The sequence below is a fragment of the Phoenix dactylifera genome, chromosome 11 (assembly GCF_009389715.1).
Source record: "Phoenix dactylifera cultivar Barhee BC4 chromosome 11, palm_55x_up_171113_PBpolish2nd_filt_p, whole genome shotgun sequence".
NCBI classification, from domain to species: domain Eukaryota; kingdom Viridiplantae; phylum Streptophyta; class Magnoliopsida; order Arecales; family Arecaceae; genus Phoenix; species Phoenix dactylifera.
In genome coordinates, this window is record NC_052402.1 from 1,057,538 (window position 1) to 1,079,239 (window position 21,702).

At 40.4% G+C, this 21,702-nt stretch overlaps 1 protein-coding gene across 4 annotated transcripts; it reads left to right on the forward strand.

Moving 5' to 3' along the window:
- Positions 1 to 7,369: 7,369 nt before the first annotated feature.
- On the forward strand, positions 7,370 to 12,907 carry LOC103709015 (S-type anion channel SLAH3-like). Of its 4 annotated transcripts, XR_003386039.2 has the most exons (8): positions 7,370 to 7,744; positions 7,898 to 8,021; positions 8,117 to 9,372; positions 9,781 to 10,551; positions 10,915 to 10,946; positions 11,043 to 12,081; positions 12,214 to 12,340; positions 12,816 to 12,907. XR_003386039.2 is itself a non-coding variant. In XM_026805353.2 (7 exons), exons 3-7 carry the CDS (start codon positions 8,509 to 8,511, stop codon positions 11,371 to 11,373), a joined length of 1,821 nt encoding a protein of 606 aa, XP_026661154.1. In that variant the 5' UTR covers positions 7,370 to 7,744; positions 7,898 to 8,021; positions 8,117 to 8,508; the 3' UTR covers positions 11,374 to 11,466. The 4 variants fall into 4 exon arrangements, 3 of the variants coding, with proteins under 3 accessions (XP_026661154.1, XP_038987106.1, XP_008792391.1); XM_026805353.2 differs by lacking the exons at positions 12,214 to 12,340; positions 12,816 to 12,907 and having other exon boundaries at positions 9,781 to 9,853; positions 10,031 to 10,551; positions 11,043 to 11,466; XM_039131178.1 differs by lacking the exons at positions 12,214 to 12,340; positions 12,816 to 12,907 and having other exon boundaries at positions 8,117 to 8,735; positions 8,815 to 9,372; positions 11,043 to 11,466.
- The last annotated feature ends 8,795 nt before the right edge of the window (positions 12,908 to 21,702 follow it).

Below are 21,702 nucleotides of genomic sequence, written 5' to 3' on the forward strand. Positions count from 1 at the left end.
TATATATATATATATATATATGTATATATATATATATATATATATATATGTATGTTTCTTTTAAAAGATAATAATGAGAACTTATATGCATATCATTTATGAGCTTTTTGAGTATTGATACGATATTCATTTATCTGGTATTATTTTCTCATTACTTGTGGTGTAGCGGTTCGGAAATGCTTATCGAGCTATAAAGCTCACAACCCTTTTTTCTTTCTTTTTTTTAGATTTGCAGGTTGCATAGTATTTAACTATGGTTGAGATCATAAGTAGAGGGGATGATTAGATAGAGCAACACTAATATTGGTTGGATGATTAAATTTTATAATTGGACCAGTTTTGTTGTTCGTTATAAATTGAAATCATTTTTTATTACGGATATTGAGATTGTATTAAATTTTTAGGCCTAATATATTTTCTAGGGCTCAACCCTAGGGAGTGTGCGGGCATGTCGCATTCTGGACTCACTTACTGGGTTTGAGCCATGACATAATCGGATATAGATCATGCCGAAAATAGTGTAAATAAAAAAATCGTCAATCGGAATCCGTCCTTTTTATTAAACACATCACAAATCCATTCATTTATTAAATAAATAACCTAATCTGATCTATAATAGGTGGAATCAAATTAATCAAGTTCAATGGTTAAGCATTGCCATCCTTAATTCGTGATTGTACTTTCACCTCTAGACAAGTAAATAAATCTTGGACTAATCAGTATAATGTTGATCTCGAAATTTAATATGATCTATACTATAGCCCGCAAGTAATAACTCTTACAATATTGTAATAGCATAACGATGCTTTTGACTAACCCGCATAATCGTTTAAATATAATTAATTATACCATTGATTGTATTTCAAGAATAATTTGAAAAAGATAAAAAAAAATGAATCTGCGCATATGCATATACTAGTTCTTACTATATTGTGGCGTTATCCTAATAATGCTCTCAACAGTGTCCGAAAGATATACGAACCTAACTGGAGCCTATATATTAAAAAAAATATTTATAAAAGTAGCAAATACGGCTACACAAAAAAAAAAGCACGCATTTTTCAGATTCCTTGAAAGAAACATTATTGGACGATCTCTCCTAGCTGCTCATCTAGTCTTGTCACCGACAAACATCTTTGCTGGCACCAAAAAAACATTGGAAAATATAACATAAAACCAAATATTTAAGAGGAGTTAGGTGCTTATACCTACATTGCGGATCTGCTAGAGAAATGGCAGCATCTTTTACGTGTTTTCGGACCCAATCTCACCTACTAACTCAGGCTCCATCCCTTTATCCATCTAAATAAGCTCTGCTGCCCAGAGCGAGATGGAGGGCGGGCTAAGCGCATCATCTTTGAGGAAGATTCGATCATAGTGATCGACTAGATATGAAAGAAGAGGTGGAGGGCGGATGGAAGTTCCTTGCTATGCAACATCCATCTAGCAAAACTATAACGCCTTTCAGGTAGTGTATGTATATCGGAAGGTGAATAGAGCCGCAAACTGGATCACATCCTATATTGCGCAGTACTCGAAAAAGTCCGTTGGCCATATCAGGGTGCTCTCACATTTGTGCCAGATTGTAGCTCTTGATTCTGCTGGCTACACCTATATTAGAGTAGGAGAAAAAAAAAAGAGACGCTTAGGGAAGCAAGTAGGCCGGTCATCCCACACGACCCACACCAACCACTTGGGCCGCCCGTGGTATATGACCGAAAAGCCGGCCCCGCCCACTTCGGCCGGTGGGTTGGGCGTCATACGGACCCTGCCCCACTTCATCTCTTCACCCTCCGGTTGGCTAGAAAACCCCACGGTACTCTTGGGTCCCATCCCAGCTGATATCGTGTGAATGCTCTTCGCTGGTCTCATCTCCTCCTCTTCTTCCTCTCGCCTCCTTGTTAGCCATCTCGTCAAACATTTTGCGACGCATCTTGGACCAAATTTCGCACGTATATCTTGTTTCCTTGGCAAATAGGGTGCCTTTAAGTCTTCTCGATTCGTGGCGGAGTCTACCAAGTCCAACTGGCATCAGTCCTGCAAGCCGAAGCTTGCGTGTCGCATCCATATATTAAATGTCTTCCGGTGGCTTGCGTGTTGCATCAAAATATATCCTGCACACGAGCTAGCTTTGACATTCTAAATTTCATCCAATAGCTTCACTTTCAAGTTCTTCAATCTTTCATCGTCGTGTTTTTACTTCTTAATTCTTTCTTTACCCCATTACGGTGTTTCAAATGGGACTGGATTTCTGGTAGCAGCCCTCGGACAACTTTAGTTTATAAAGTCAAATGGTATGCGTGAATTGGCGTTTGGAGTCTTTAATACATTGTTGTTATCGTCGCGACTTCTTCTACAGCTTCTTCGTTTGTTTTTCCAACCTAGTACTGTGAGCGTTTTGCTCATTTTTCATGCATCATTTAGGAGTCTTTTACGAAGTCCTTGTGATACTCTCTCTCGTCATTTACTGTTGATGCTTGGAATCGAGGACCATGTTTCGTGCATGGCTATAGTTATAGTTTGGGGACCAGAAATTTGGCACCAGCCTCGGTCCTGTCTTTAAGTTAGGTGGGGTCCTCTAACATATTATTATTATTATTTTGATAGTTCTAACATATTATTTTATAAGTAATCTTGTTTAAGGTGGCGTAATGGTTCTACAACCTGCATCTGATCGAAGATGTCTGCTAAAGCCAACGACAAGATGCCACCTTTTTGCAAAATTAATTCATATATGTCCTGGAACTTTGAAGGCATAGATATATATTTATGTAGAATTTAGTTCCATAAAAGTGATCCCTGCTTGCAGCTTGAGTATTGTTTCACGGTTGTGGTTTGCCCGTGCGCTTAGTTTATATCTAGAAGAAAAAAGAATATCTATATATTTTTCATTTTCAGGTATATTCCGCTTATGGTGTAAAGACATAATAGGACCGTTATGTCATGCTGAAACTGCAATATTTGTAAATGTAGTTCTCCAATATACAACATGGAAGTGTTCTTCATTTGAGTGCAAAGACATGATAGATGATAGCCAGCCAATTTGCAATAGAACTGGTGCCAGCCAAATCAAGCACGGATGCCATCATTTTCAGCTCCATGCTTATATCATCTTGTACTCTTCCTAAATCAATTTGTGAAGTCAATAAACAACTCTTTAGAGAACCAAAGGATTTCCATGGATGGCGGTGCAATGCATCATCATAGCCAGTGAGAAGTTTTGACGCTCAACCTCGAGGTAATTCTAAAAGACGAGATAGAATAAAAGGAAATAATTACTGTTGGTGCAACGACATTAACATTAGTAATCCCGTTCTTCCTTGTATCTCTTAAATACGTATCTCTTCCTTCATTTTCCTAATGAAAGATGGTTACTAACTTTAATTTTTCTTTCTGAATAAATATCTATACAAATTGCAAAGATTGAAAAATATGAACGACCCAAGATAAGTATTTAATGCATGTGCATGACTTCTCAATTCATTCACATCCAGTTGTCGTTGTCATCTATGCCTACCGGCATGTTAGACTGGAAAAATGGTGTGAAAGATTAGGTGTTGCCGGAGGTGGTATGACACAGTGCTCTATGAGCTGCCTTCTACCAAAACTACTGCTTTGATGTAGTCAGACGGTCAGCATTGGCTTTCCACCTCTGGGAATATAAGGATAAAAATGAATGCTCATCTCTTACTTGAAGATTAAGTAGTATTCTCTCTAAAAGAGGAACTGCTAAATGTACGTATATACACTATATCTCATTTGAAAGTAACATATATATATATATATATATATATATATATATATATATATATATATATATATATATATACACTTCAAGCCAATTTACCTATTGCATTTGACTTTTGTGGGCGCTCGCAAGCAAGGATCGATCGATGTCCCCTTCAAAACATTGCTCTCCATCTTCATTAAAAAAAAGAGAAAAAAGCATCGTTCTCTGTGGATTTAATCAAAAGCTTGCAAGATGATCGTAGCTTTACGCTAACTAAACTATCATGTTGATGGAGATTGAAAGAGAGTAAACACAGGGCATGCATGCTCCCAACTTATCAAGGAAAATGTTTGTTGAACTCTGGAACATGTGATTTCATATGTAGTTGTACTGATGTGGCATTCTTTGACTTGCTAACACCCAATGGGTCCTACTTGTTAGGTTTTTCAAGGTTAAGCCTTGACAAATAGTAAATAGATGCGTCAGTGGTGTCGCAAAGGGAGTTCCATTTGTCGCAGTCCGATTGGCAGTACCCGTTATGCTTGAATTTTTCTCAGCTGCCTATAAATGCAACACATGGAAGAGCACGTAGGTTGTGTCTCAAGAGTGAAGGGGTGGTTCAAACCTCGTCCATTATTGTGCATAGTTTCTCCTCAGCACCTGCTCCTCGTTCGTGAGAAACACTGAGAAACCCGGGAATAACAAACCCTCGTGGCCTTATCTTGCCTCAAGGATAGCTCTGACCACCGAGTATATAGCGTTGGATATTCCAGAAGGAACCAGTTCTCCTTCGAAAGGGTAAGAATTACATCTCTGTAGCTCGAAAATATTCATAGATATCTTTCATTGATCTCGGAATAAGTATATTTTGATTGTACTTGGAATGAGGCTTCATATTTTTACATCGCGGTTTATAACAATCTATGATCTCCTCTAAATAGATTTGCTGGAATGTATTATTTAGGCTTTTTGGCCCATATAAGTGCCCAAATAATCTATATAAATACTCAAGAACTCTCTAATGCATAATCCATGCAAGACTAAATATATGTCCGCATATGTTCTCATGCATTCTCTTGCTTAAGTCTTGACATTTTCACTAAAGTAAGGATCTAAATCCAATCAAATTCAATAATAAATACTATGATCCATTCATTATCGTTTCCTAACTGGCTCCATTTTGTAGCGTCTCTTAATCCATATGAGTCATAAATTGGATTCTTTTTTAGGCTTCTTGATCCATGTGAGTACCAATATATAGTCTATATAAGCAGTCAAGATCTCTCCAACGCATAATTCACCAGAGACTAAATACATAGCCACATGTGTCCTCACGCAATCTTTTGGCTAAGCCTTGACGTTTTCACCAAAGTAAAATCTAAATCCAATCAAAATTAAATTATAAATGCCATGATCCATTCATGATCAATTCCAAATCAGCTCCATTTTGTAGTGTCTTTTAGTTCATGTGAGTCATAAACTAGATTCTCTTTGATACTATTATAACAGTCAGGATCTCATCCAATAAAACAATCTGAAGATATCATTAAATTTTGGTTCTTGGTCATGCTTGAGTTTTTTTTTGCACACAACTGATACAAGACTAAACGATCCCGCACGCTGTGGCGGATTGGATTTATTATCCATCCGCAGGGCTGTATTAGGGTTTAGGAGCCAAGGATATCCAAGCAAAAGCTGGAATGGGGTAACCTACTGGCGAACGTATGTTGGCTCTCCTTCTGCGTCGAAAGCCATGCAAATTAGGGATGGACAGTGTCTGATACCAGTGGACTCGCGCTTTTCTTTGCTCCGGCCAATATCTTGTGAGGCTGGCAGGGAATAAGCTTGTTGTTTCTCTGGTTTTTGGGGATACTAATGGGTCAAATATTGGTTCTAAGCTTAGTGAAAGTGTTAGGTTATTGGTAACGTCACTATTATTTGTCAAATTTCACCGTGGTCGATCATGGTGGTTCAATTAATGAACCCACGACAATAATATATAATAATAAAATAATGGACGATGAAGTAGCAAAAAAGATCTTTTTAATATGCAGTTCGTCTGTGGAACCATGTGGACGAATAAGAGGATGTGGACTGGTTTTTTAATTTCCAATCGATCCCTTCTCCATCCATCACCATACCAGACGTGTATAGGAGATTAAAAAATAAAAAAAAAGTACTTGATGGATAGGAGGTTAAGAAGATAAAGTCATCCCATGCAGCACATGTATTTCCGAAGATAAATAGAGCTACAGATTGGATTAGCTCCTTTATTGCTCGGCACTCTGGAGAGTTTATCCAAACTAGGGCTGCTGATGTTCCTTTTTTCTTACATCTTTTTTTTTTGTGACTTGGCTGACTGTACCCATTTTAGAGCTATATAAAATACCGATTTGACAAAAAAAAATGGTCAGTGAGATTTTCTTTTTATTAGAGTCTGGTCCACATAGGACCAGTCATCAAGTTCTGCTTGAAAAAATACTAGCATTTAGTCAGAGTTATTCCCAGGCCAAAGATCTTTTTCTTTAAATTTTATAGCCCTAAAAGCTGAAGGAGCTGTGCCACTGAGGTGGTAGCCCAGTGGGAGCATGGCCTTACTTCTAACCAAGTAATTTCGAGTTCGAAACGCACAGGCGTCGATTGAATTGTGGAGACCGGATACTCCCTACTCAGACACGGGGTCTGGAAGGGCGTATCGCTCTGCTGGTAGCCTCGGTGGTGCCAGGTGTGACGTACTCACACGTGGTATTCGTGCCGAAGCCCAGAGGGGTAACCGAGCCGAGCCCATGGGTGGGGAGGATATGAGTAAAACTGGCCGGGATGCTCAACACACGGTCATTTCTGCCCGCATCAAACATTCTCCTGCAGGGTGGGGACCCAGTGGGGGCTACTATATGGGGGTAGGCTTGTCCCTTGCTCCTCCTTCCTTTTTTTTCAAAGCGAAAAAAAAGAAGCTGAAGGAGCTGTTCCTGCGTTAATTGCTGGTGTTTGAGGAAATTTAAAGGAAAAAAAAAAAAAAGCTTAACGGAGCAGAACTAATGGTATATATGCTCATGCTTCTCATTTAAGCTAAAGTATAAATAAATAAAATTATTTTTATATTTATTTATTAAAGATATATGTAAAGTATATAACTATCTCATCTAAGGAGCTTTCAGGCTATGGAGAGGAAAATCGGAGATTGAATTTATTCAGTAGAAAGGTACGTACAGTATACGTTTGCTTTTATAGGTATAACAATATAATTAATAAAAAAATATTTTAATATTATAGTTTAACTTCAAAAATATTTATTTTGATAAGAGAATATCTGCAGATTATAATTCATTCAGGGAGAAATAGTTATCTCAGAAACCAAAAGACATAAAGCAAAATAAGTCGACACCTTCAAATTATATATACATGTTCAAAATAAAGTACGTACAGCGAGAAATCGTTGCCTACCATCTGCCCATGCAACCAATAATGACCGCCAATTTTTATAAGCCTCATTTATCAAGCACATATTTTGATGCATTATTATAAAAATTAATGGTCGTGATTGGTAGCGTGCATGCGACGCCGGCGCATGCAGTGAGGGCAATAAATTAATGATCGTGATTACCGGCATGAAGTCAATTTGTTTACATGGTGCACCGACCGAGCTTGAGCTAGGCCTAAAGCTTCGCTCCTGTCTCTTCCCCTTACCTTATCCTTGCTCCCGGTTGAAGTTCGGAAACAAATAAAAAGCTCTCCGCTTCTCCATGAAAGCGGAGAGCAATGGCGACGGGTTGGAAGACCGGCGGCGGCGCCGTCCATCCTTCCGCATTGGGGGAAGACGATACAGACGACAGTCAAACAGTCGCGGTGTTCCGTTTCTTCTTCTCTTACGTTGCTGCGGAGTGGATCGAACGCTCTCTTGTGTTCGCTAGTTATCGTTGCCTTCATTGTACTTCTGTCAGCTGCCCGAACAAAACAGAGAGATGATATAATTTTATTCGTGTCTTCATATGCTCGTAAAGGAAACCATTTCAGGTATTTAGTTAATGGCATGTGTTGTGTTTGTAGTAAGGTCTCTCTGTTTCTGGTAGATCAGAATATAATAAATGTTGTTGTAGTTGTTGTTTTGATTTGTCTATGGTTTTTGTAATAATAATATTTTGGAGTTGGTGATGGTCGTTGGTTCAGGGATATAACCAGTGGAGAACAAGGTTTGTAGAGACCCAATCAGGTTGTTAACCATACTCGAGCTAGGTAGGTAATGGACCTAAAATTCTTCGGCTAGCACGGGAAGTTTTGGTTTTGGAGACAGGTGAGGACAAGCTTCGTATAAATTGGAAGACATGGATGATGCCCGGATGAAAAAAATGTTTCAATGCCTTAACTTTGTTTGTGTGTGTGGTGTAGGAATTATCATATCCAATGGAAAACAAAGATCTCCAAGTCGAGCTTTCAACAAAGCAAGGGTTCCCTGAAGAACTTCCGTATATTCTAACGTGTGATGCATCCAAAACAATTGCTGGTTTTGAAAGTGTTGAGTGCACTGGAACTCAGTCGGTTACCCTTCCCTATCCTCAAGAAGATGCAGCTGTTGAAAAAGTAGGTTATTTTCTTTCAGCGAGCAGTCGCATAAGTCTCCATATTCTTCTAATTGTTCTCTCCCATGTTTTCTGTCGAAATTTCTATGACATCTCAATGAATTCTTTCTGACAATTTGCTAAGTCGCTAATACTTAATATCGATCGACATTGTTAGTTGCACATGTCTTCACGACTTCACATCACCAAAATAACTTTCTGATGCTAAGCTTGACACTGTCTCTCTGTACTGTTATTCTGTTTCTACCCAAAGGTATATCCCAAAGTTGGTGTTTGCTTTTATGCCTATTTAATTGTAATTGTACGAGCTCATGCTTGTGCAAATCCATAGTTATAAAATATGAACTCCAGCCTATTTATAATAGTTTGTGCTTGTGTTTTTTAACTTGTCATTTGTTTTGGAGAAGAGGATGGAGAGAAGGAACCGGGTTAGTTCCTCTCCCCAACTTTTTACTAATTATCAAGTTTATGTTTTGGCCCATCAAACTCACAGTGGCTTCAATTCAGGGATCGGAAACTCCTAAAATACCTAATCAGGCCAACGCGATCAAATTACCTCCGCTGCATTTGCCAGCTCAAGCAAATCAGTGCCATCAGTCAAATTCGATCTCTATCAGCTTGCCTGCTTCTGCTCCTGGAATAAGTATTGGAGAAGCTATAAAACTTTTATTTGGGGATAATGCTGGATCGGCTGCCATTGATGAACAACCAAATCAACCTTCAGACTCTACAACTAGCAACTCAGGACCAGCAAAACTGGGGATGTTCCATTCTAAGTCCATACCAGCGGGAAGTTCATATGGCAAGACAGCTGCAGTGGGAAAATTTAACGGTCCATTCGAGGATCAGCAAAGGTTGCCAAGAAGCTATAGTTCGAGGGACAAACGCTTTGATTCTTTCAAAACATGGTCTGGAAGACTGGAAAGGCAGTTATCCAACTTACGTGGAAAGCCGCAGGAACCAGATGTGGAGGCTAATGAGTCAGATATTATGGAAATCGAGGCTGTGCCAGCAGTAGAACGCTACTTCGATGCCTTAGAAGGGCCTGAATTAGACACTTTAAGGGTATGCAACCTCCCGGACACACCATATTCTAGCTGTTACTATTGCTTCTCTATTAAAGTTTCTGTCCATCAGTGCCGCCTTTTCATCATTAACAGAATATAAAAGACCATCCCTCAGTTCATTTTGTGAATCTAAACATTAAAAAGAAAGTGATATATGCAGGTTTTATTTTGTATAAGATAATATTCTCGGATATACAGCTGTTTGATGTCAGTCTTGCAATAAGCATACGTCAATCACTTCTCAATGGCTTCCTAGTGCTTTTTCTTCCGCTCAAGCAACCCCCTGTTTCTTAAGGTTGAATAGCAATGAATGAGTTCTTCTTTTCCCCAAGAGTCCTTGCTTCTGGTTGTTCTTTTATTTATTTCAGCAACATTAGTCATAATTAACTTGTGCCATGCCCTGCAGGCATCAGAGGTATCAGTTCTTCCTGAGGACCAGAAGTGGCCTTTTCTTCTTCGCTTCCCAATATCTGCCTTTGGTATGTGCCTTGGTGTAAGCAGCCAAGCTATCCTCTGGAAGACCTTAGCTACATCTCCATCCATGAGTTTTCTACATGTGAACTTGACAGTGAATCTCGTGCTTTGGTGTATATCACTTGCAGTGATAGGCACTGTATCCCTCATTTACTCTCTGAAAATCATCTTTTACTTTGAAGCGGTTCGACGAGAGTACTACCATCCGGTCCGTATCAACTTCTTCTTTGCTCCCTGGATAGCGGGCCTTTTCTTGGCACTTGGTGTGCCACCATCAGTTGCAGTAAACCTTCATGCTGCTCTCTGGTATGTCCTTATGGCTCCAATATTTTGCCTTGAGCTCAAAATTTATGGCCAATGGATGTCCGGGGGCCAAAGAAGGCTCTCAAAGGTGGCAAATCCATCAAACCATTTATCGATCGTGGGCAACTTTGTGGGCGCATTGCTTGGCGCATCTATGGGACTTAAAGAAGGACCTATCTTCTTCTTTGCTGTTGGATTGGCTCACTATACAGTACTGTTTGTAACTCTGTACCAGAGGCTTCCTACTACTGAAACCCTCCCAAGGGAGCTTCACCCAGTTTTTTTCTTATTTGTAGCAGCACCCAGTGTTGCTTGCGTGGCATGGGCAAAGATTCGTGGTGACTTTGATTACGGACCAAGGATAGCTTACTTTATTGCCATGTTCCTCTATGCCTCTCTGGTAAGAGTCTCTCTGTTGAATCCTTAGCGACTCATGCAAGTTAGTGCATTAATATTTTCCTTTAAATATGTTGGTTCATTTGCTTTAGAAGGCTTAATAGGGAAGGACCATTACATTATTCCTTCTATCGAGATCAGAATCAGTTTGTAAAAGATTCAAATGATGCTCTTCAAATCCGAGTCTGCAGAGTCTTTAACCATGATTCCAGACCATGGCTTGAGAATTATGCAGCAGATAGTGCTTTATGCTTTGGTTCCACCGGTCCAAACATGGGAAAGCCAATAAATCTATGCATCGGTCCGAATTATCAGTAGGGACTTCTTAGAAGATTGTCATCTAACTTATTTTCTTGTGTATTTGCAGGCGGTGCGAATTAACTTTTTCCGAGGTTTCAGGTCTCTCTCTCTCTCTCTCTCTCAAGAATTTGCTTTGGTTATTTACTGTTTTCTATCCTCTTATTTATGGTTTCTTACATTATTTTGTTTCAATAGGTTTTCACTGGCATGGTGGGCATACACTTTTCCAATGACTAGCGCTTCAGTTGCTACCATTAGTTACTCAGTCGCAGTGACAAATATATTAACTCGGTCATTTTCTGTTGGACTCTCCGCAATCGCTACCTTCACAGTAACAGCTCTGCTCGTATCCACCATTATCCATGCTTTCATCCTCCATGACCTCTTCCCAAATGACGTCTCTATTGCTATCACACAGAAAAGACTAAAGTTCAGTAAGAAGCTCGCACATCTGAGATCAGCAAACTCAGACATGAAAGAAACAGAAGGCTCTCTTCCAAAAAACAGTCCAGAGCTCGAGCTTTGAATTTTTTGGCCTATTTACCCTTTTGGTGCACTATGTTACAGTCAAATCTTCATCTGCGGCGAGTGAACTACGGATCCCAAGAACATTGTCTGCTATTTTGTTAGCTTCACCACAGCGTAGATAATTTAGAGATGAAGACAGTATCATAAGCATTCTGTACGGAATAGAATTTGTTAATAGAAGATATGCATGCTGTTCATTGGTTCAAATAAGTCTTGCAATCAGCAGCATTCATTGTATGAGTTTAAAAATTAGTCAATCTACAAGTCTATTGGAAAACTGTATGAATTACTTTTCCTACCATATTGGTTGGTGGGAGTTCAGTTGTTTGCTATTGAAGAGTTTAACCATCAGACACAATTTTCCATCAACAAAAAAATTACCATCAAACTTCATTCAGGCTGGGTTGGTTAAGTACATGATATATCATCAACAAAATTACACGTTTTTATTCTTTATTTCTTCTTTAGTTTAATTTCTCAATATTTCCAGTTCATTCCAGAGGAGTTAATTCATCCAAAAAAAGGCTCATATTGTCTTTGCATCATGAATCTAATGGTGCAATCTTAAGTTTGTTTGATGCCTTCATGAATGGTTTCAGTAGACATGAGAGGAAATCTAACAACGTCAATTATCGTGTAGGTAGCATGCTGTTTGACGTGGCTAACAGGTATGCTTGGACATTGCAACAAGGCACCTGGTAGGCTGGTATGGTATAACATATTCCTCTTATCGTTTTGGTTGGAATAGTTATACATTACGACAGCCTAAAGTTATATGAGTTCTTCTTGCTGGTTTGTTCCAATAAAGGCTTAATTCCTTTATACCGCCCTCTAACAGCAGGTTCGGGTTGTATATTTCGCACAAAAGAGTAATTGATCTTCTTTCGCGACGTCGTCCGTCTCATCGCAACCCACACAGCTCTTGAAGCGACGTTTGTGCGATCCATTGGCAGATTCGTGCAAAGGTGGGTGAATCATTCTTTCAAGCGAAAGATACAACCTCTACCCCTTTGTAACTCATAAAGCAAAAGATGACTCGCATACAGAATATAAGCAACATCCAGTTAGCTAGAAGCAGACTCATGATCTGTTGATATGCATAATCTGTTAATGATATTTTAGTGACTTCTTATTTGCATCGGCAGGATGTCAACATGCTGTGCAACCACCATATCATTACCTTTTCAACTTGATCCGATATGATCAATCAACAACTCTAGAATTATACTGTAAAGATAACATATATCTTTTAGAGCATTCTTAAAACTTCTGCGAGGAATGTTTTAGACATGGATCGTCGTTCTTAATGTTTCAAGTATATCCCGAATTGCAAATCTAGATGACTCTCTGAATATCATAATATTATGACACAGTATCTTTTTTTTTTCTTTGCAGAACATGGATGATAGTTGAATACTCATAACTATCTGCTGCTTCCAGGTGTGATGCTGAGGTCTGAATTCCCAACAGGAAGAGCAAAACATGGGCTCTCAGTTCTGCAACACAAGGAAGCCACTCATTCTCAATGGTAAGACACAAAATATGAAGAGGTGCTTGAGCAATGCCAGGTATACTGGCTAGAAGATAACAAACTGGTGAAGAATAGAAACACATCTTTTATTTTCTTTGCTCCCCTTTTCCCACCCCCTTCCATGAGAACCATATGTTCTCAACTTGAGCCACATCTCCTACCAGCCTCTAGTTGTGGACCTAATGTCAAGCCTCCCAATGAATGTTCTCATCATTTTCAGATGAAAATGAACCGGCTGGAAGGCTCCAGTGCAATTCACAATCAACGCCATGGGCAACGGTCAATGAGACCACACATCTTGATTCATATTAGGATATCCCAGGCTTATTCAGACCTTACATGTAGTTTCGTCTCTTTCACCGTCCACCGACACCCGTTCCTCTTGTAATCACTTATCAATTCCATCTTCTTAGTATGGAATTATGAAAGAAAAATTACTCTCTTTTTTTTTTTTTGGGCAAAGTAGGCCTTTCTTTGTTGGGGTTGGGGTGATCCATTTTGGAATTTATTAGACTACTATAACTCTGCACTCATGACTGCTTTCCATTGCAAATAAGTGCATCGATGACCAAAACATATGCATGCATTTGAAGGTAGGGGCATAAGAATCCAGTAAGGTATATATTGTTTTCTTCGCACAAGGGCGCACATTGTTTAAAAAATGATCTTGTTTTTGCAAAAATCAAAATAGTGGATTTTTTTCTTGTAAAATCTCTTCATTATTAATTATTAGCAAAATATCTTTGTACATTTTTCTTCATTGATGATAATCAGAGCCCAGAGTCATTTCCCAAGAAAATCGCATCTTTGAAATGTTTCTTCCTGGACAACGTGAACTAGTTTGTGTTTCTCCTTTGAATTGGTAGGTAGTGTGTCATTCTCTCTTTTTTGGTTATTGACTTATTGTCTGTCGCAAGCCCAACCAGGAACGGCATCAGACAACAGGATTGCTTTTTTGGTTATTAGTTTAAAGTCAATGATAGCTAAAGCAACAATCATGTACTCCTCGTTTCCAGGTCTCTTTGCATTGTTGAAGACTGGAAGGACATTTCAAATCCTAGGGCCAAACCCATGAACATTATGCATATGAGAATAAAGGACAATCCTCTCAAGTCCATATAAACAAGGACAACCTGATCTCAATACCAGCAAACTGGACTGTCAGCCCATAGTATGTAACTGGCATTTTGAGGGATATTAATCATCACTGTAGATTGAGATAAACAAGAAAATTCAACCGAGATGAGAGTTTGTTAGATACAATTCATGAATGATCATAAAATGACAGAATTGTAAATGTGAGTGAATCATCAGCTACAACAAACCAGAACAGTATAGCTATAAATTCTTCCTGATTTTGTAAATGATATTAATCCATTCGTTCTATCTGTCCTAGCATCTAGTCTCATAACTGTTGGTTAGAATTTCATGACCAGGACTTCCACTCTATACAGTGTTAGGCTTAAATGTAACTCGCTAGATTGAGCATCCCATGGATGCTTTGATAACCAGTTAATAGATCTTAAGGCCCTCTATGAGCTCTGGCCTATCAATAGAGAGAAATTAGAATTTTGTATGGGAATCTCGTCTGAAGGTCCATTCACAAGTATTAATTGCTAAGCGCAGAGAGAGAGAGCTGTAGCTGTCGCTAGAATTTTTTTTGAGAATAAAAACAATTTGTTTTGTTCCCTCTATAGGTCATCATCTACAGAACCCTTGGAATCCACATTATAATAAGCAAAGGCAAGAAACATATGCACCACTAGAAATTTTTCTTTTCTGTCCTTAGCAGAACAGGAGCCAAATTTCATAACAAAAAAAAGCCATAAATATCATCTATAATAAAAGTAATTAAACCAGCATTGTACTACAACTTCTAAGCGCATCTCATCAAGCTACCAGTCTCTCTCTTCTTTTTTATTTTTTGATGAGAATAAGGTACCAGTCCCAAGGACTCGCGAATCGAATTTTGCAATGGAGATGGCATCATGGATAACATTCTCAGTTCCCACATCGAATGTTCTCCTGCCATGACAACACTCGAGCTCGATAAAGCATCACTAGTCCTCGGGGATTCTCCGATCGATTCCATGCAGCACCTCGTAGAGCTGACTTGAGAGCCTGCCGCCCTCCTGATCGGTTTCAAGCCCTTGAACTTCTTGTGCATAGGCATCAGGAAACTCAAGTACCTTTGGAAGAACTTATTGGAAGACTTCGTGCAGCTGCCCCCCAAGAAATGTACCTTGCTATCGTTGCCTCTCGAGAGGTTGTCCTTGGATGAGCTCGAGCATGGTGACGTGGGCGCTCCTTGCACTGGACTAAAAAGTGATGAAGAATTCAGAGAAATAGGACTACCTGGGACAGTGTAGAAGTAGCGAGAACCGAACCGGTTGCTCCCAGAGAGCAATGACTTGGATGAGTCTGTCGAGAGAGATCTTATCAAAACTGAGTTCGTAGAGGAGTTGGAGGCGAGTTCGCTTCTTGGTGGCCGGGTTGATGAGGTGAAGTGGCAGAAGCAGGCCATTGGAGAAGATCTGGTCAGCGCGAACGAGGACCGGAGATTGCGAGCTAGGGAGACTGAAGTCGAAGTCGATGAAGTCGGCCTTCGGACGCATTGAGATCAACTTGGGGTCCATTTCGATGAAGGAACCAGCATCCTGCGGGGTGTCCAGAGAGAAGCGAAGGCCATCATCGAGAGAGTTGATAGAAGGTTTCTTGCTGAGCAACCAGTTATAGGAGAAGCTGTCAATGGAGAGCTGCTGTCGTAAGGGCTCCATGGAGCTACAATTCCAATGTTTGGAGGTTGAGGAATGTGAATGGGAATGATGATAGGAAGGGTGACTAAAGAAATAGCATGGTATGATGAGTAAGTACAAATATGCCTCCATCAAGTGACGTGGATCTATCTAATGACCATGATGCTCCTTTATTAGCTATAGATGGCTAGATCTTCTTGGGGAGGTTTAGATTTATCCAGTCAAATTGATTTAGTTGAGTCTTTAGGCTTAAATTGATCCAGCAGAAAAATGAAGTCTTGTTTGATTCTGATGAGTTGATCTTCTGTCTTCCTCTTTTAATGCTGTATTTGTTGTCATTCCTTATATTTATATTGCTTTTCATTCAACAGAAATATGTTGATCTCTACACCTGCTTTAATTTCTTTTTCATTCTTTAAATATTGGACTTTATTTAAACCATTGAAAAATACTAAATCATTCCCTATCAGGTCTTTACTGCACTGATTAAACCATCTAGATTCGCTACCTTTTTCTTTCTGGTTTATTATTAGACAAGTTATAAAGCTTATAAAATTTGCATGTCAAGTGTGCTAGAAGGTTGGATATGATATTAGAGGAAGAATCATGCTTTGATTTACAAATAGTGTTGCACTCCAGCTCGAAATTGAGCTTCCGTTAATATCTTTACTCTAAAATGCTGTATGGACAAGCAAAGAGAGAGAGAAAAAAGGTAGAAAGCCTTTGCATTAGTCTTGAATCTTTCTATCAATATACGTATGCATGTATGTATGTATGGAGTGCTATTCACCCATGACCGGCTGGAAGGAGCCCACATTAGAGATGACCAAGTATTTGTTGGGCCAAGTCCAACTTAGGCTTCAAATATGTTATATAGCACTAACTCAGCTTGGGCTTGGATCAGCCCACATGCAACATAAACATCAGAGTGCAAATGGATCGGGTCGGATCGGATCCTGGGTGACCCGATCTGATCCGATTTTTTGTTTGGATCCTAATTTTGGTTTCAGATCCGATCCGGTTGAAGATCGGATCGGATCGAGTCGGGCCGGATTGGATCCGGGTTCGAGTTGGGTTCAAATCGGATCCATTTTTTTTATACTTTTGGGAAAGAATTTGGACAAATCTAATTTGGTCATATCATAATTATGAGGTGCTGGGTGACCCATGACTTAAAGACTTGCAATTGACCTCGAGTCAGGACAGATGACCCCTGACTTCCTAAGTAAGTCGGTCTACAAGCCAAATTTCATATCACACTATTTTTTGTCCATATGACTGATTGGACGGAACTTGGTGTCTCCCAGCTCCCCTCTCACAAGGACTAAAAAAATCCCAGACCTTCTTCCAAAATCCAATTCCATTGCAGAAAACTGGCACATGACCCATATTCAGTTAAGTGTTCCCACACTTCCTCCCTCCAAAAGTTAAAAAAAACAGAAACAAAAAAACAGAAAAGAAAAAAAAAAAAAAGCCAGCTACCGAGATACCAGAGGTATCAACAGTGAAATAGATGGAGAGAAGATCCTGACGGACCAATAATGCCACGACCCACACAAAAAAAAGAAAAAAAAACTCTTTTTTGCTTTTTCCTCCTCTCTCTTTCTCTCTTCGGATCTATTCGGGTCGGGTCCGTTCGGTAAACCCAGATCCGACCCATAAAATGATTCGGGTTCAATTTTAGGATCCAACCCGGACCCGCAGGTCCTAAAATTCGGATCGGGCCAACGTGGGTCGGGCCAGGTCAGGTCTCGGGTCGACCCGACCCATTTGCAGCCTTAATAAACATAAATGATGTAACATAGACCCTGAAATTTCATACATGGAAATATAAAAGTACTCATGCAGTCTCTTCTTTTTTTAAAAAATAAAAATAAAAGCAAGATGTTATTTTACTTCAGCAACCAAATAGATTACTATGTTTGGATTATGTTTGGGCTGAAATCAGAAATCTGACCTAGGCCTACTACTTCGGAGCCAGCTCCAGCCCAACTTATAGCAGTATGGGCTTGAATGACATAGGGCACATCAGGAAAGCCCCGAGATCAGCCCGAGATCACCACCGACCTGGACCAGGCCGCCCAGTGTTCTCCCTCGTGAGAGAGCTTTCCTTGACAAGTATCGCCGCAGAGAGTATTGCACGCTTGTGGCATATGGATCTCCTTTCAAATGTCGGTGAAAGACATAAATAAGATATAAAGCTGAAGGCCTTCAAGGGTGAGCTTTCCATACTAAAAGGGCAGGCCGGCCGCGAGGCATTTGGACAAAAGAATTCCAATCCAAATCCCCGGGCCGTGCCGAAAGCAACGATTAGCTTGTCGTGAAGATATTCTATCTACGGGCTAATGAAATGAGATGTGATTGCCACCGGAACATATAGAAATTTAAGAAAGACCGCGGCCACCGCCAAAATCTCTTCACGGATACAACCATTATACTATGTAGGACGTGATCCACAGTGGTAAAAAAAGAAACAATGGTGAATGATGATGATGGTGGCAAGGGTAGCTAGAGTTGATATTTAGAACTTATTTGGTTCGCAGAAAAAAAAAAAAGAAATTTTTTTCGGAATATAATATTTAAAAAAATGATTTTGGCATATTTGGTTGATCATGTAAAAGTGATACATTCTAAAGTGCTTCTATATTGGAGATTTTGGGAGTGGGAGAGCAGGAGGGCATGTTGAGGTACTTGGGTGTGCCACTTTCTGGTCAGCGCTTACGCAGCAGGGAGTGCTCCTCTCTTGAGCTCAGCATTAGACACAGATTGGAGGGGTGGCAGCTACACTCACTATCCATGATGGGCAGGGTTACCTTGGTACGGTCAGTTCTCTCCTCGATCCCTATTTACTTACTGTCCAACTCCCTTATCCCAGTAGCGACTGTGCGGAATCTTGAGCGGATCTTCAGGAATTTTATCTGGGGAAGGAATGGAGGTAGAGGGGGGATCCATTTGATGGCGTGGGAGGTGGTATGTCAGCCGACCAGGTGTGGAGGGTTAGGGATCCAGTCCCTAGTGATGAGACGGGAGGTTTTGCTGGCTCGACAGGCTGCTAGAGTAGTACTAGAGCCGGATGGTATGTGGGCTGCATTGATGAGGGCCAAGTACGGTGCTCTAGCGCCTGGGATCCGCAGCGGCCGCCGCCACTCACCGATATGGAGGGAGATTTGCACTAGAGCAGGGATGGTGCTACCGGCGATCAAGTGGGCCATTGGGGATGGGAGGTCCATAGATGTGCTGGAGGACAGCTGGTTGACAGAGCAGCCTATCAGTAGGTTGCCGGTGATGGTGGACACGGCGAGGATAGCTGGGCTCAGGGTCAGAGACCTGATCGAGCTGGAGGGCGGCCGATGGAGGGAGGAGCTGATTCAGGAGGTGTTTGGAGCGCAGCTGGCAGAGATGGTCCTGGCCCTACCAGTTCCTGCCAGGGAGAGGCCAGACAGACTAGTTTGGGCGCCGACAGGGAGGTCTCAGGTGCGTGCCAGGGATATTCATCAGCTGATGATTAGTGAGCCAGGCCGGCAGATAGAGGGGGGATGGATTTGGAGGATGCGGATTCATCCGCGGGTGGCGCTTTTTATCTGGAAGGTGGCATGGGGTTGCTTACCGACCAGAAGTTTACTAGCATGGCGTGGGATGAGGATCACTCAGGGGTGCGAGGTGTGCATAGATACGGAGGAGACTATCGATCATGTTTTACTGCAGTGTCCCAGAGCCAGGGAGGTTTGGAGGAGGTCACCGACCCTATTGCCCCACTCAGTTGAGTCGGTACAGGATTTGATTCATTGGTTGAGGGTTTCTATGCGGAGGCCCAGTACTGTTGATGCGGGGATTCGCTGGGCATATCTGGCTTATCATATATGGCTGGACAGAAATTCTGGTGTGTTTGAAGGTAGAAGATTACCGCCGAGGATGGTGGTGGACAGAGCGATTCGTCATGCGAGGGAGATCACCACAGCTACCGCGAGGTTCTCTTCTGGGATGGCCGGGGACATCTGGGGTACTTCTTCCGCTGTCACAGCGCCCAGGTTCGTCCTTGTTTCTTGGGTACCTCCACCCCCTGGTTATCTCAAAGTGAATTTCGATGATAGTATGTCGGCGGACGGAGTGGCCGGAGGCGTTGGTTTTGTGATCAGGGATCATTTTGGGAGGATGATAGCAGCTGGTGGTCGTCGTACGCCCGGACTTACTGCTGTTGGGACGGAGTTGCGGGCAGCTTGGGAAGGGATATCCTTTGCCAGGCAGATACTGGGTGCTGAGCGGCTATGCCTCGAGGGGGACTCCTCTGTGGTGATTGACTGGGCGCGTGGATTGGATAGATATGGTGATGGCCATCCCCTTATCCGTGATATCCGTAGGTTGGCTCAGGAGTTGAGCGATTTTCAGGCTCTACACGTTTTCCGGGAGGCAAACCGTGCAGCTGATTGGGTGGCCTCCTATGTAGCACGACATTCCGGGGAGATCCTCTGGACATCGGTAGGAGGGATACCCCCCACTTTGTACTCTTTTTTTGCTTCCGATATGGCTGGATGTACTCAAGTTAGAGCTATATGAAATGCCGTTTTCACCAAAAAAAAAAAAAAAAAAGTGGCTTATGCTTTGATAAGCGTTTATTTTTCTGAAAAAATTGTATAAAATACCTATTATATCCATAACAAAGAAAAAGACTTTATTAATGAATTTTAATGGCTTAATAATACCTTTCTCATTTCCACTACAGCTTTTTCTTTTTTATGAAATATAGAAATATTATTTTTATAGAAATGCTACTTCCTTATCTCTATTCTTTTAAAACACCAACTAAACAAGAACCATTTTTTTCGTTTTTTCATTGACCATACTTTTTTTTCTCCTTTTCTTCTTTTAAAAACACTAATTCCGTATTATTTTCTTTCCTTTTGCTATTTTATCTTTTTCTTCGAAGAAATCTTGCTATTCTTCGAACTTAATTAACTTGAAGTCTAACTAGCATCCTCTACTCAATTCTGACTTCTAAATTTGAGACATAGGAGAATTCCAAGATTCTTTATACCTAGAGCATGGTCCGCCATTAATTTTCCTTTGGACGATGTAAAGCAACAACTTTGCTGTGCCTTACACGAAAATTTATCTTTGAAGGCAAGCAAAAGAGAACCAATGCCCCCGTGAAAGCTATAACCCACAAACTTGGAGCCAAGGTTCTCCCTTGGGGCTTTAGGCCAAGCAAGAAAAGGATCAGCCACCTCGTGATGGAGTCATAAAAGTAGTGCTCGAGCGCGGGTGGCGGCGACAGTCTCCGGGACCCCACATGATTGGCCAATCCCATCCGTAAAAGAGAGTGGGGACCACTTGCTGCTGCGCTGGAGTGATGGCGATCCCTTCGCCTGGGCCCCACCCAACCGACAGCCGTTCGCTGGATGATAGCGAGTGCAAGGCTTCGGAATTTGGTTCGCCGCGAATTTTATCCCACTGAAATAAGTTTTTCGAAAAAGCTACGCCGAGATATATAATATTTTAAAAATTAATTTTTATATATTTAGCTGATCATTAAAAAAAATATTTTATAGAATGGTTAATACTTGATTGAGCAAAACACATATTATGCCCTTAATAAAGTTGTATAAAATAGCTATAAAACGTCGCAGGTATAATTTTTAACAGTTATTTTTAAATTTAATTTTTTCATATATATTTTAAAATATTTATTGGGTTGAATTTTTAGAGTTCTTATAATTTTTAATAATTAAATTCTTCTTTACATTATGGTGGTTTTTAATAGTATATTTTTAATAGTTTTAAAAATAACTATTAAAAATAGATATTATGAATATTATAATGGTTTAAGAATATTTTTAGTAAAAAAATATCATAATTTTTGGTCTATAGTGCACACAAGATCTTCTCTTTTATGAAATATGAAAATTTTATATCTAAAAAAAAATATTTTTCTATCCATTCTTTAAAATCTTCAATCCAATATAAGATTTTTTTTTTTTTTTTTTGCTGATGATATTTTCCTTCTCTTTCTTTCTGGGAACCGAATATTTTGCAAAAAAGAGAA